The following is a 13,738-nucleotide window of genomic DNA, read 5'->3' on the forward strand; positions in this document are numbered from 1 at the left end:
TAATAATTATACCCGTTTCTGATGTGGATGATGACCACAGGACTTGAGAATCTCTGGAGTTGATTTAAGCTTCCCTCCCCACAGAACCGCCTCTCTTCTGTGTCAGAAGGAATCAGTCCAGCACAGTGCGGTACAATACAGGACAGTCTAGTTTATTACTGGAGTAGTTGAGTTTAGCAGAGCAGGGGAAGGAGGGATACAGTGAAAAGTCTCCAGGAATATACACTGTTGATCTGTCTGCTATACAACCAGCCACACTGAGTTGCGAGGGCTACAAAAAAACAACCACACACACACACACACACACACACACACACAAAAACCAACAAACAAACAAACACACGCAAACACTTAAATCTCAGCTCATTTCCTGCCTGGCACCACCTTGGATTTGGGTCTCTCTCTCCAAGTGCTGGGCTGAGATGATGGCTCACAGCGCTAACATCAGCACTACTCTCAACGCTTCCGACCATGCCCCAAACCTGGCAGGTTTGAGTCAATCGGGACACACGACGGTGGCAGTGTTCCTGGGCATCATTCTGGTCCTGGGCTGCGTTAACAACCTGTTGGTGTTGCTCCTATTCGTGTGCTTCAAGGAGATCAGGACCCCGCTCAACATGATCTTGTTGAACATCAGCCTCAGTGACTTGTCGGTGTGTGTTTTTGGGACTCCCTTCAGTTTTGCTGCCAGTATCTACAGACGATGGCTTATTGGGCACAAAGGTTGCAAATGGTATGGCTTTGCCAACTCTTTATTCGGTATGTATCCTTTCCCACCTCCACTGCAATGCAAACCTTCTAATAGCAGATCTTTTAATAGCCTCTTTTAATAATAATATAGTAAATACTAATAATTCTTGCATTTGATATAGCGCTTTTCATGTCTTCTAGATGTCTCACAGCTCTTCACCGATTATGCTGTAAAGTGAATTCACCGTATATTTGTGGGCCAAACGTGGCAGCCAATTGCGCACAGTAATGTCCCACAAACAGTTGTGGATTGAAGTTGAGATGACCAATTTATTATTGGTTTTTTTCTTGAGGGATTATTATCAGGTGTGTGGAGTAAGGAAACTTCCCCAAGGTTTCGCCATGGTGGGAATCAAACTCAGGTCTCTCGCTTGCTTTTACCATAGCGCTGTGACTTCCAGGCAAATGCCCACACTGGTCAATAAGTAACTGCCACAAAAATATTATTACTGTGCTTAAAAAAAAGCTGAACCCCGAGACAAATACAGTATTGTACAACTTTAATTGGTTTCTCTTGCTTTAAAACTTTTTTTTAAAAAAAGCCATTCGTTTTAAGCAAAGTAAAGAAGATTAAAAGATAACTGTTTCAGTTGTGGGTTCTTATGATAATAGATGTACGGAGAGTTGTTGAAAATGTCCAGCTTTTCTTAGGTCAACTGCCTTTGATAACTAGAGCTGTTGTACCTCTGTCGAGAATCTTGCAAGTTGATGTGTTTGCTTATTAGTAGCATGGGTAAAGTAAGGAGTTTTGTAGGGGTTGAATCTTGGTAAAGGTGTTGGGTGGACTTTGCCTGTAAGAAAGGTTTTGGCACATCTTAGAGTCCTGTAGCATAGTGGATAGCTCCCTCGCCTCACAAGCTAGAGAACCCGAGTTTGATTCTCCATTCCGGGCAAAACTTGTTGGGCAAGTTTCCTTTCTCCGCACGCCTCTGTTTACCCAGCAGTAAGTAGGAACCCGGTTGTTAGTCGATTACTGGATCGCTTTCCAGGGGTAATAGTCTCTCCAAAACAAAATTAGTCATTCAATCCTCAACTATTTGTGGGGCAATGCTGTGCGCAATTGGCTGCCGCATTTTGTCCATAAAACACAGTCAAATCACTTTACAATATATTCTGTGAAGAGCTTTGAGACGAGACAATAACATGATTAGGCACTATATGAATTGCAAGGATTATTATTATTGTTTGTGCCTCAGCTGTGCAAGCTGCCCTCTGGCTACTAAGAGCAAGTACTGCCCAGGCTTGTGAGCTGTGGTATTCTCTTGCTCAAGTAGCACCAACCTGATTGCACACTTGCAGCTGGATCTGGGTGTTGGCAATTTCAGTCACAGCAGCAGAAGCCTCCATTCTGAAAGACTGGAAACAGGTATATGCTCAGAATGTAAATGGGAGCACACTTTTGGGCCACAGTTAAGTCAGTGCCATGTGAGGTTTTACAGTTGCAGGGTATGAGGTACACGTCCAGGAATTTGAGATGGTTCTCTCATTCTGCTCCATGTGAATATCTACCAGCCAGCTCTCTTTCTCTCTCCACTTCTGAGGACACCTTGACTCCTTTATCTTTCCACTGGAGTTCCACAAGCACCACTCACTCTGAAGGACCTCACCCAAGTAGCTATTATTCAAGCGTGAACCTTGATAGTGAGTGTTGGCTAGCTATTTAACTCCGGGGGCATCTCAGTCAAGTAGCGTCCTGTGATCACCTGATACCACACGTACACGTCTTCAAAGAGGATGTAGAGTCAGCAATAGGAGCCAGGGCACTGAGACCAATCAATTTATAGCACCTCTACTGCTGCTCCTGCTGAGATCATCATAATAATCCTTCCAAAAAAACCAATAATAAATGGGTCATTTTCAATCCACGACTGTTTGTGGAACATTGCTTTGCGCAATTGGCTGCCGCGTTCGCCCACAAATATACAGTCAATTCACTTTACAGTATATTCTGTGAAGCGCTTTGAGACATCTAGAAGACGTGAAAAGCGCAATATCAAATGCAAGGATTATTATTATTATTATCAACTAATTTGGCACAGACCACTCTGCTCCTTTACTAACTGGGCCGTTGGAGGCAATGAAGTTGTCATGACATTCTACCATCAGTAAAACAATACAACCAAATGTTTTGCGGCTGAACCTCATGACAATTTGCCTCATCGTGACATAAAAAGATATGTCTAGGTTTGGCAGTGCTTCTGTTCATATATATTTTATAATTTCACAGAATCTCTGGTGACAATTTCAACCTGATCTGTCTTTGATTCTAGTTTTTGTTTCTCTGGTGATAGTTGTTAATGTAAAATAGTATCTTATAGGTTAGAATACTGATTGCATGCAAGTTGAATGGCATATGAGATTTATTCAAGATTCTGCAACACTTCACACTTTCAGCAAAATTACATTGAGGGTCAGTGAAATTAATAAATATCTTGCAATCATTGTAACTGAGCTGCAGCTTAAGAGTAACCAATCAATCTCAAGTTTCAATCATTCTTCACAGAGACCTTAATGAAAGCAACTGAGATTTTTGCTGGACTGCCAGTACAATACAAGTACACTTTTTCATCCAACAGCTCTGAGGAACCCATGACATGGTTTTCCAGAGGAAGCATTGCCCTTCACATTAGTAACCAGTCCTTCACAAGCTCATGCTTAAACAACTAGAGGAGCTTCAAAACAAAAGTGGCACATCTTAGGTTCAAATCATAAAAAACTTATGATCATAAAATGTTCAAATCATAAAAAGCATTAGTTTTAATCTTATGCATACAATGCTAATAGTATATAAATCCACTCATACCAATGCGGTTCACGAATTTTTTTTCATAGTGCCTTTAATACACAATCCTTAATGATAGTCACACGTATGTTTTTTTTAGTAAATTACACAAGGTCATAGGCTTGATTTTCAGTCTATGCTGAATTAGCTGATCTCAGTTTGGTGCTACAATTGGCCTTAGGTAGCTTTTAATGTAAGGTACATTAAATGCTTTGCCTTTGATATAGTACCTTATCATATCAAAACATCTCAAAGTCCTTCACAGTTTTCTGAAAAGGACCCTGAAGACTATTTATGGCAAAAGTGGGCAACATTTACTACACATTCACCTTTTATTGATGGTATGCAGTAAAAGCTATACAACTATAACAAATTACATTTATATTTCTCATCAGGAGGACTTCCCAAGGTGTTCAGCTATAATGATCATATCTGTAACATGCCAATTAGTCTTAATATACTGAATATTTGTAGCTGCAACGAACTCACATTCCCGTGGAATCCATTATGAATGGAGGTCTTTTTCCCTTTGCCTGGGAATTAAAGTTAACAGGAACCGAGGGTCAAAAAGTGGAGGTCACAAGAGTGAGAATAGAAAACCTAGACTTGACATGTACAATTCTGCACATTTTAACATCATCATAACAAATGGTAAAAAGAGCTAGTTTTAGCACAGGAACCTTCTTAAACATCCATTATTATGTAATAACCAAAGTTATCGGAATGTAACATTTGTTTAGATCCATTTAAGGTAATTGTAACGGTTATAAGGAGAAACAAGTCAACAAAATAAACCATCAATATGGCACATGAAGCTTCAGTCAATGTTTTATGCTTTTGTTGCAAATGAAAATATTTATCACAACATTTAAATGAAAAGGTTACCCTGTGTACTTTTGTGCACATACAAACATCAATTTGTTAGTGCAAGGATTGAACAATAATGAGACTGAGAGATCAGCCTAAAGAAAAGTCATTGCAGCCCCGGAATTGTCTTACGGGAGTCGTGATCAACTACAGGACCCAACAGCTCAGCTATGCCAGGAATAGGCATACTGTTCACGAATACCACCGACACACACTTGGGGTTCCCCAAGCCTTGGCTCTTGCCAACTTTACCAAATACTTTCCAAAATTAGATAAGCGTAGTACATTCCTCTGGGGAGAGAGTGCAAATTCCATTCCAGACGCAATTATTTGGGGAGGACATTTGCAGGTCTGTGGGGTGAGAGCGGGGGAGTGGGATTGATTTGGATAGCTCTATTAAAAGAGCCAGCACAGACACAACAACAACAACAAAATTACATTTGTATAGCACCTTTCACGTCGGGAGGACGTCCCAAGGCGCTGGACAGACAGAGATTATGGACCCGAGCTGAGGGTCAGGGTGGGGGAGAGGGGGAGGGCAGGGGGGAAAGTAGGGAGATCGAAAGCATGGTCGAAGAGGAGTGTCTTGAGGTGTGTCTTGAAGGTGGCGAGGGAGGGGGCGAGACGGAGGGACTGCAGGATGGAGTTCCAGAGGGTTGGATGCAGAGTGGCGGAAGGCCAGCCCACCGATAGTGGGGCGAGCAAGCCGAGGGACGTGAAGCAGGACAGAGCCCACTGAGCGGAGGGAGTGAACAGGATGGTAGGGGGTTAGGAGGTCGGAGAGGTAGGAGTGAGCAAGACCGTGGAGAGCTTTGAAGGTGAGGACCAAGATCAGGACACGATGGGCTGAATGGCCTCCATCTGTGCTGTGTAATTCTATGATCCTATAAAATGCCAAACAGCAACTAGCACAATCTCTTGTGAGTTACAGAGCACCGTGGGGAATAGAACACTCTATTTCAGGCACCAAGTGTTAGCAGCAGGCACCCCCAGGTCAGATACAATCACAGCAAGCTGATGAGTAAAGTTTCTTCTAACTTGCCTTTCAGAACAATGTGGCAGAAAAACAATTTCCACTGCTTTGTGTGAAATGTCCTGTTTCCTACATAAAATTAGATTGGATCAAATACCAGCACTTTTTGGAGGAAGAAGTTTGCACCAGGTGTTGAGCTCATAGTCCAGCCTGATACTGCAGCATAGTACTGAGGGCTTATTGAATCATATGGAATTCTGAATATAGTTTGGAAAATGAGGCATTGCTATATGTATGATCTATTGTATAACCTCAAGATGCTAGAGTTAGTAAAAAATGTTTTTTTTAAAACTGATCACTTAATGTTCATTTCAAGTTTGAATGTTTAAGAAACACTGGAGATGCATATCTCATTTGATGACTAATGTGGATACCCAGCGGTAAATCTAGTGATAAATGTGAAAGGACCCAAGTCAGTTGGTAGTGAGTGACCTTTTTGAGGGTCAAATACCTCCAGGTGAGTCTCCACACTGGTCCAAAATGCCACCCCCCATTAATAACTTACTTGTGGCCAAAGGTACTTTAATCTTATAGAGAGTGACACTCCATTGTTTTTGTAATTTTGTTGGATGCTTAACTTATATACAATTGCTTGGGTGTTAAAATGTTACAGTCCTTCCAAATAACTCACAAGAAATGCATTTTGAAACATGTTAACTTACACTCATCTACTGATTGTTTTTAGAAATGTATTATTTATTTCCTATATGTTTTCGTTATCTTGCAACATATTCTGGAATGTAAAATGAATAGCCACCTTTCAATGCTGTTCCCCACCCCCACCCCACACTACATCTTGTTCTGTTACAAAAGTAATTCCTATCATTTAGAGAACAGCTATTCCAGACATGGCAGACAAATATTCCAGTCATTTGAGAAGGTGCAAGCAACAGAGAAACGTTTCGAACGACTCTATACTAAATCCAAATTAACTTTTGTTTCTTCTTCTTCTAATTTTGCAGGGATTGTGTCCTTGATATCGCTTTCATTATTGTCATATGAACGATATGCTACAGTTTTGAAGTCCACAAAAGCAGATTCAACCAACTATAAAAAAGCCTGGGTGTACATTGCATTTTCGTGGTTCTATTCTCTGGTGTGGACTTTGCCACCTCTCTTTGGTTGGAGCAAGTATGGCCCTGAAGGATATGGGACCACATGTTCAGTTATATGGCATTTGAGATCACCAAATAATGCATCCTACATCATTTGTCTTTTCCTTTTCTGTCTCATTCTACCAGTCCTGCTTATGGCATATTGTTATGGAAGAATTATCCAAGCAATCAGAGGAGTAAGTACTCTTGCTTTCCATTCTCACAGTTTAGTGCACGATAGTGAATTCTGAAACGCTATATTCATACAGGTTATTGCAAGTAGCAACTCAAAGTCACAAGTAGCGACTCCTAATTTCCTAATTCCAAAGTGATGGATTAATCAACCACAGCCATCACTTAAAAGTCAATGAATTGTGAGTCTGTAAATTGGCAAGTGCAAATCTGGCCAAAAATATGTGTTGTCATTGCTGAGTTTGCAGACATTGACTTCATTCAGAATCAATTTGAATCATTTCAGCAATATAGAAACTGTAACATTGCTATTGATACTTTCTCAGTATCTTTTAACTATTAATATTTTCATTATGGAGAGCCATAAGGAGATTAACACAGAATTCTGTACTTTCTTAAACATTCAATACTAGCTTGTCATTGATTTTGACAGTCTAATAAATCTTCTGTTAAATTTCAGGTTATTGTGCAAACAGCCTGAAATAATTACAAAGATTTCAATTGCACCACCTTAATCATGATGACTGGAAGGTGACTGCAGGAAAAGATTATTAAAACTAAAATAGGAAAAAAAAAATTCTATATGTAAATTAAAAAACAACAAAAGGCAGGTTGGATTGTACTGTAAATTGTGAGAAGGGTCTCTTCTTTAGTTACCGCAACCAGAAAAATACAAATTTCAGATATTCTGACTCCAGATCTGAATTTCATCTGAACTGCATTTTACTAAACTGATAATTAATTTCCAATGCGCTATTAACTCTGAAGTTGCAGTGAAATTGCACAGCCTAAATAAACCTAACATTCTGATAAGTGCTTTCAATTAAATATAAATATAGTAAGGTATTCATATTTTGCCATACTATTTAATTATTCTGTAATTATTATTATGTATTATTCTGAGAAGTACCACAATCATGTTGTTTTCGTGAAACTAAATCTTTCATTTCTGAATTTAATTAAGAGAACAGAATAGCACATGGTCAGATGTTAAGGTGCTGAATACATAGTAATCTCTCTCTATTGTGATAACAACTGTTCAATTATAAACAAGCTTTTTTTTGTAATATTGCTTTAACAATTTATACACTGAAAGGGGATTAAAATTCCCTAATTTTTTAAAACATTTTAAATGCCTGGATAAATTTAACTCCAAGATAACGGTGCTTGCTTAATGTATTGAACTCTGAAGATGCCATCTATATATATATATATATATATATATAAAGAGGCTTCTGGAAATCTTGTTGATATAGACATTATATAATTTGCCAAACCTCTGAGAAATGCAAGTAGATTTAGACTGAACCGTGCTTTGAATTTCCAAAGTAAGTTTAGGAATGAATCACGTCGGTAATTATAGGCTTCCAACTGTTATGAATCTGTTATGATTCTGAAGTCTCATAGTGTGATCTCAGATGCATGAATTTGTTTCCATTTGTTGCTGTGTTTTATTTACCATCTGTTCAGTGTTGAGAATGGAACAAGGGAAGTACTTTCATTCCTAATAAGTAGCAATGGTGCAGTAATGATTGTTCTCTGTGGATAGGGAGCGAGCTAACTGAGGGCAAGTAGTCGAGAGATGGATATGACTGAATAATATTGTACTTTGCACGGACACCTTTGAGATTCATACAGTATTTTGTATAAGACATTTCCTCATAAAATTGAATTTGTTGTTTTCTTAACATGATTATTTCAGCACTTGCTTCATCTACTGGTACTATTTTACCTACAATTAAAGCATCATTTAATAGTTCAGTTCCTAGTCAAATGGGAATATCATCAGCGTATAATATCTAGTGTTTGTAATTGATAAAAGCTTCACAGAAAATAATTCTACTGAAGCGTCATAATGTAAATACTTATTAATAATCTTGACAATTTGGAGGAGTGTCATTATTTTATGTTTATTACAAAAATACACTTGTCCATAGATTTATTTTGTAAACAATCATATTTCGGTAGAGAGGAAATTAACAAGTTATAGAGAAATGGGAAAGGTTGTGAGGAAAGGGTTTATAATGTTAAATGAGACATTACAGTAGAGACTTGTTATTAAACACAACATTTGGAACAAACAGGTAAACCTCGTCGGTATAATGAGGCCGTTTTACTTGTTACAATACTGTTTGGGGCAAATCTTTAGTAGGTCACCCTAATGGCCATTTTTCTTGCCTAAACTCAGTTAGAGAATATCAACAAGTTACCCTTGCCAGGCATAAGAACCAAGTTCTGTACGATTCCTATCCAAAATTCACTTTACAATAGGGGCCAATGGTTTCCACTCCTACTCCAACTCCAACACTACTTAAATTCACCTAACTGAGGACAGATCAGGAATCAGATATAGAGTTGCCTGCTCCAGATACTGTAGAAATGCACTAGGCAGTGATTGATCCTCTGGGTTATTTCCTTTATAATATACTCCTTTATAATAATAATAATAATAATCCTTGCATTTGATATAGCGCTTTTCACGTCGGGAGGACGTCCCAAAGCGCTTCACAGAGTACACTGTAAAGTGAATTGACTGTATATTTGTGGGCAAACGCGGCAGCCAATTGCGCACAGCAATGTCCCACAAACAGTCGTAGATTGAAAATGACCAATTTATTATTGTTTTGGGTTTTGGAGGGATTATTATTAGGCTCTGTGTGGAGTAAGGAAACTTGCCCAAGGTTTCGCCCTGCCTGGAATTGAACTCAGGTCTCTCGCTTGCAAAGCGAGTGCTCTAACCACTGAGCCACAGGACTCCATTTAGGTTGATGCCGTGCCATTATTTTAACTGCTGCTATGAGATGGAAAGGAAAAGGCACTTCCAATGAAATTACTTTGTGTTACGATTCATCAAAAGTAAGATGAATAAATAATTGATACAAATTTCTTTCATAAAACAAAATTAAATTTAAAATGTATTTCCCGATAAAAATACCGAGTCTACACTCAGGTGAATGTCAACTATGAGTATTATTGGTAGTAGTAAGCAGCATCCACCTTTGCGATACCTCTGTTTCTTACAAAAAGCATTGTTGTGGCAGTACAACAAAATGTTTGAAATGATTATGTCATCTCAGCACTCAAGCATATTATACAGTACAAACTTCACATTTGGAAAATGTGGGTTTCTCGACAGAAACCACCTAATTACAAACCATTTTAGGACAGCTTTCTACCGACATCGCTGTTTTCAAGTGTATATATAACAGAATGTTTCACGTGGTTATTAATCTTGGCAGGTGGGAGATCCCCAAGCTTCTTTGTTATTGATTTTAAAAGTATTTATGATTTCCCGCTACATTTATGTGGTGGCCTTTTGCTGGTGCTGTTTGGCAAGAGAAAAGAATTTTGATTCTATATTTCTGTGACTCAACGTCTCTTCGTGCACGCATGTTTAGTCCTTTTTGTTCCAACGTCCTTCTTTTTAATCTATCTTAAAATCAATCTGCCATTTACTTTTCTGCTATTAATCTTCTTGAATGACAAGAAATTTCAGTAATATCACTGCCCCTCTTTCAGAATGAATAACTCATTTACTTTTGGAATCTTCCCTTTGATTTCTGTTTTAGTTTGAGGAGTCAAACTGAAACAGGAGTCCTGTTTGAGGAGTCCTGTAGCTCAATGGTTAAAGCACTCGCCTCGCAAGTGAGAGACCTGGATTCGATTCCAAACAGGGCAAAATCTTCTTACTTAAGCCCTCAAGAAAAGAAATAATATAATTGGTCACTTCAATCCACGACTGTTTGTGGGACACTGCTGTGCGCAATTAGCTGCCGTGTTTCGCCCACAAATATACCGTCAATTCACTTTAAAGTATATTCTGTGAAGCGCTTTGAGACGTCTCGAAGATGTGAAAAGCGCTATATAAAATGCAAGTATTATTATTAGTTTTAGAAGTTTAAATCATGTGTAAATACTGCAATTCGATTTACTGTAATTGGATTTTCTCCATTGATTATGGATTATGATGAATGACTTCGAGCCAGATAAGTGCTTGTTTTCACATGTGACAGATATATTGGTATATTTGACCTCGCAGGTTGGCAAGATTAATCAGATGACAGCACAAACACGAGAACACCGCATTCTCCTCATGGTGATTTCCATGGTAACCTTTTACCTTCTGTGCTGGTTACCCTATGGTACAGTGGCTTTGATTGGAACATTTGGCAATGCGGATCTTATCACACCAACATGCAGTGTTATCCCATCGATCCTGGCAAAAAGTAGCACCGTAATTAACCCAGTTATCTACGTCATAATGAACAAACAGGTAAGATACGAATGAAGAGGACATTATTCTATTTAACAGAGAAGGTAAAACAGCTGATTCTAATTCTTACATTGCACTCATGCAATTGGGTATGAATATATGATTTTTAACTTCGAAGTGGTAATTTTTTAAATCATCTTGCATCAAATTAAGTGAAAGATTCTTAGGATCAGGCTTTGGAAATAAAAGACATTGTGTTCTGGAGGGATTCCTCTAGCCTACAATCGAATTATTGATCACCACATTTGATCTAACGCCTTTCACGTCAGGGTGATGTCAAATGCCTCATGGTCCTCACACTATATATAATTAATTCACTCAAGTAAACAGTTAAATGATTTTACAAAAGATTGTTGAAAAAAAACCTCATTATCTGTCCAACAGAAAATTTTGTTCACAACATATTAAGTGAATACAGAAACTTCTCATATAACCATTCCACTGCAGTTTAGTCCATTACTGAAGACCAAACTGGTGTAATTGGTGAATTCTAGTTGGAGTTAATGAGCTAAGAAAGGAAGAAACAAACCTGTCTAATCTAAGCCTTTGAAACTTTCCGACAACTGGTGAATGAAAGAGAACATGCAAATCGTTCACAGGAATATCAAGTTATTAGGTTTCAAAAAGGTCTAATATTTGTTATCTTTTTATAGTGCATTGTACATAATGAATGAGAGGCACAATTAGTTTTGCAGAAGATTTACAAAGAATGTAAGCACAGAAACCAGGTCACTCAGCCCAAACAGTCCTTGCTGGTGTTTATACTTCACATGAGTTTCCACCTACTCCCTATTCCCTCTCATACCCTTCTATTCCCCTCTCACTCAAAAAGTAACAAAAGTATAGAAATCTACTGCAAATGTTAATTTTGGGGTAATGATTACTTTTATTTCCATGTAACCAGTGCCTTGGAATGTCCTCCCGATGTGTAAGGCGCTATACAAATGTAATTTTGTTGTTGTTTTGTTGTTAGCGGACACACAAGTCAAGGTCTTTTTTTCCAGTTGTAAACTAGGTGATGGGTTTTATGGTTGCATTAATACAACCCAATGAAAAGCTCATCAATGGACTGTGTAGGCATATGCCTGGACAATTAACCATTATAAGCAGGTAAGGTATGCAGGTGGCAGGGCTAGCAACAGAGTACCAGACCATCTGTTCAGGGAATCCCGAGACTGAATTCCAGCCTTAACTATTAATCTCTGATTTTATTTGACAAGCTAAGACGAATCTGTGTCGATTTGCACGAATGTGAAAATCAAGCGCTCTGGGACGCTATCCTGCGTGAGGGGTGCTACATAAATGTAAGTTGTTGTTGTCTTAGCCTTTAAGACCACTTTGTCTGAAAATTTAAGATGACACAGAAATGTGGGCGATTTTTCATTTCAGTCTTAATTTGGAACTGGCCTCTTTTCATGAAAGTGGTTATAGGATTGAGTACATTTTATAAAAACATTTTAATGAATGTCTCCAGATAGAGACAAAATGTGAGGAATTACTTAGGTTTGGAATGAAATGATTATCTTGAAATCCATTCCAATTCATAACGGTTGACAGTAATGATTTTGTTTTCCGTGTGTTTAGTTTTACAGGTGTTTTGTAACATTGTTGAGATGTAACACTGCCCCAACCTTACACCAATAAAAATTCTAAACAAAACAAAGACTTACAGCTGACCAGCAGGATGCGGGATATGATGCAGATGTGTCTACCCTCTTCACGGTTATCAGATGGCAGAAAGCCAAGGGAACGACATGTGGAGAACTCGTCTAAAGAGGAGCGCACATTGGTTTTAGGAGCTCGTCATAACAGATAACCTTTATGCAACTATTTTAAAGGTTTTGTGATTACTTTGTTAACTAAATGTTTGCAGCCACTGTTGATTTAAACCCTCTTTGTAGTAATATTAGAACTGGTTGTAAAGCTGTTAATTTGCAGATGTGCACAACATTTAAGTGGAGGATTAAAATGATGTTTCCCCCTGTAAACATGGCTTTGTGCTGCCCTTCAATACCACCACCACTAGCGAGTGTAATAAACTCCATTCAGAAAGATAACAAACAACATGATGTCGATGGTAATAAGTTACCTATCCAGAAAGTTTCCTGTTTGGCTGCTAACAGAAATTTCCTTCAAACCATGAGATACCAATGTCTAAGCACAACAGCGTAGAGAGAGGGGGGAAAAAAGAGCATCAATGTACACAGGGTAATCCCTTTACAGAGATGGAAATGTATTGAGTATGCTTTGCTCTTTCAAAATGGAGCACCTTTTTTTACTTGTGTCATTGCTGTGAAGGTTATCTTTGGTTCTGTGGAACAGAAACGTACTTTCCAGTCGTGCTTTGCTACACGCAATAATTGTGATGTTATGCATGGGGGCAAGTTTCACTCGCAGAGACACTAGTCTAAAACATGATGATTCTGGAAGTACATCACTTCGATACAATCTACTTTCAGAGCAGAATCCCCTCGATGTAGCCCACTCACTGTGAGGAATCCCCACTAGAAATTCCTTGTGGCTTTTATTCAGCAGTAGATTTGGAAGATTCAGATGAAATTTATTGATTTTGCTGATGTTAATCCAGCCGAGGACTTTCAATCAACCACTCCCACTGACATTTTCCAGAAACGAAGGGAAGGAAAAAAAGGGGGAAAGCGCTCTGGGACACTACCCTGCGTGAGGGGTGTTATTTAAATGTAAGTTGTTGGTGGCGGTGGCGGTGGTACCCTTTATGGTCAGGATTT

General features: G+C 38.6%; 1 protein-coding gene across 1 annotated transcript; it reads left to right on the forward strand.

Annotated features, from left to right (window-relative positions):
* The first annotated feature begins 425 nt into the window (after nt 1-425).
* On the forward strand, nt 426-12,807 carry tmtops3a (teleost multiple tissue opsin 3a). Its single transcript, XM_007894704.2, is given in 5 exon segments — nt 426-759; nt 6,395-6,723; nt 10,758-10,991; nt 12,576-12,613; nt 12,615-12,807. Coding segments are annotated over 5 exon segments (1,128 nt in total).
* The last annotated feature ends 931 nt before the right edge of the window (nt 12,808-13,738 follow it).

The sequence above is a fragment of the Callorhinchus milii genome, unplaced genomic scaffold (assembly GCF_018977255.1).
Source record: "Callorhinchus milii isolate IMCB2004 unplaced genomic scaffold, IMCB_Cmil_1.0 Scaffold15, whole genome shotgun sequence".
Lineage (NCBI taxonomy): Eukaryota > Metazoa > Chordata > Chondrichthyes > Chimaeriformes > Callorhinchidae > Callorhinchus > Callorhinchus milii.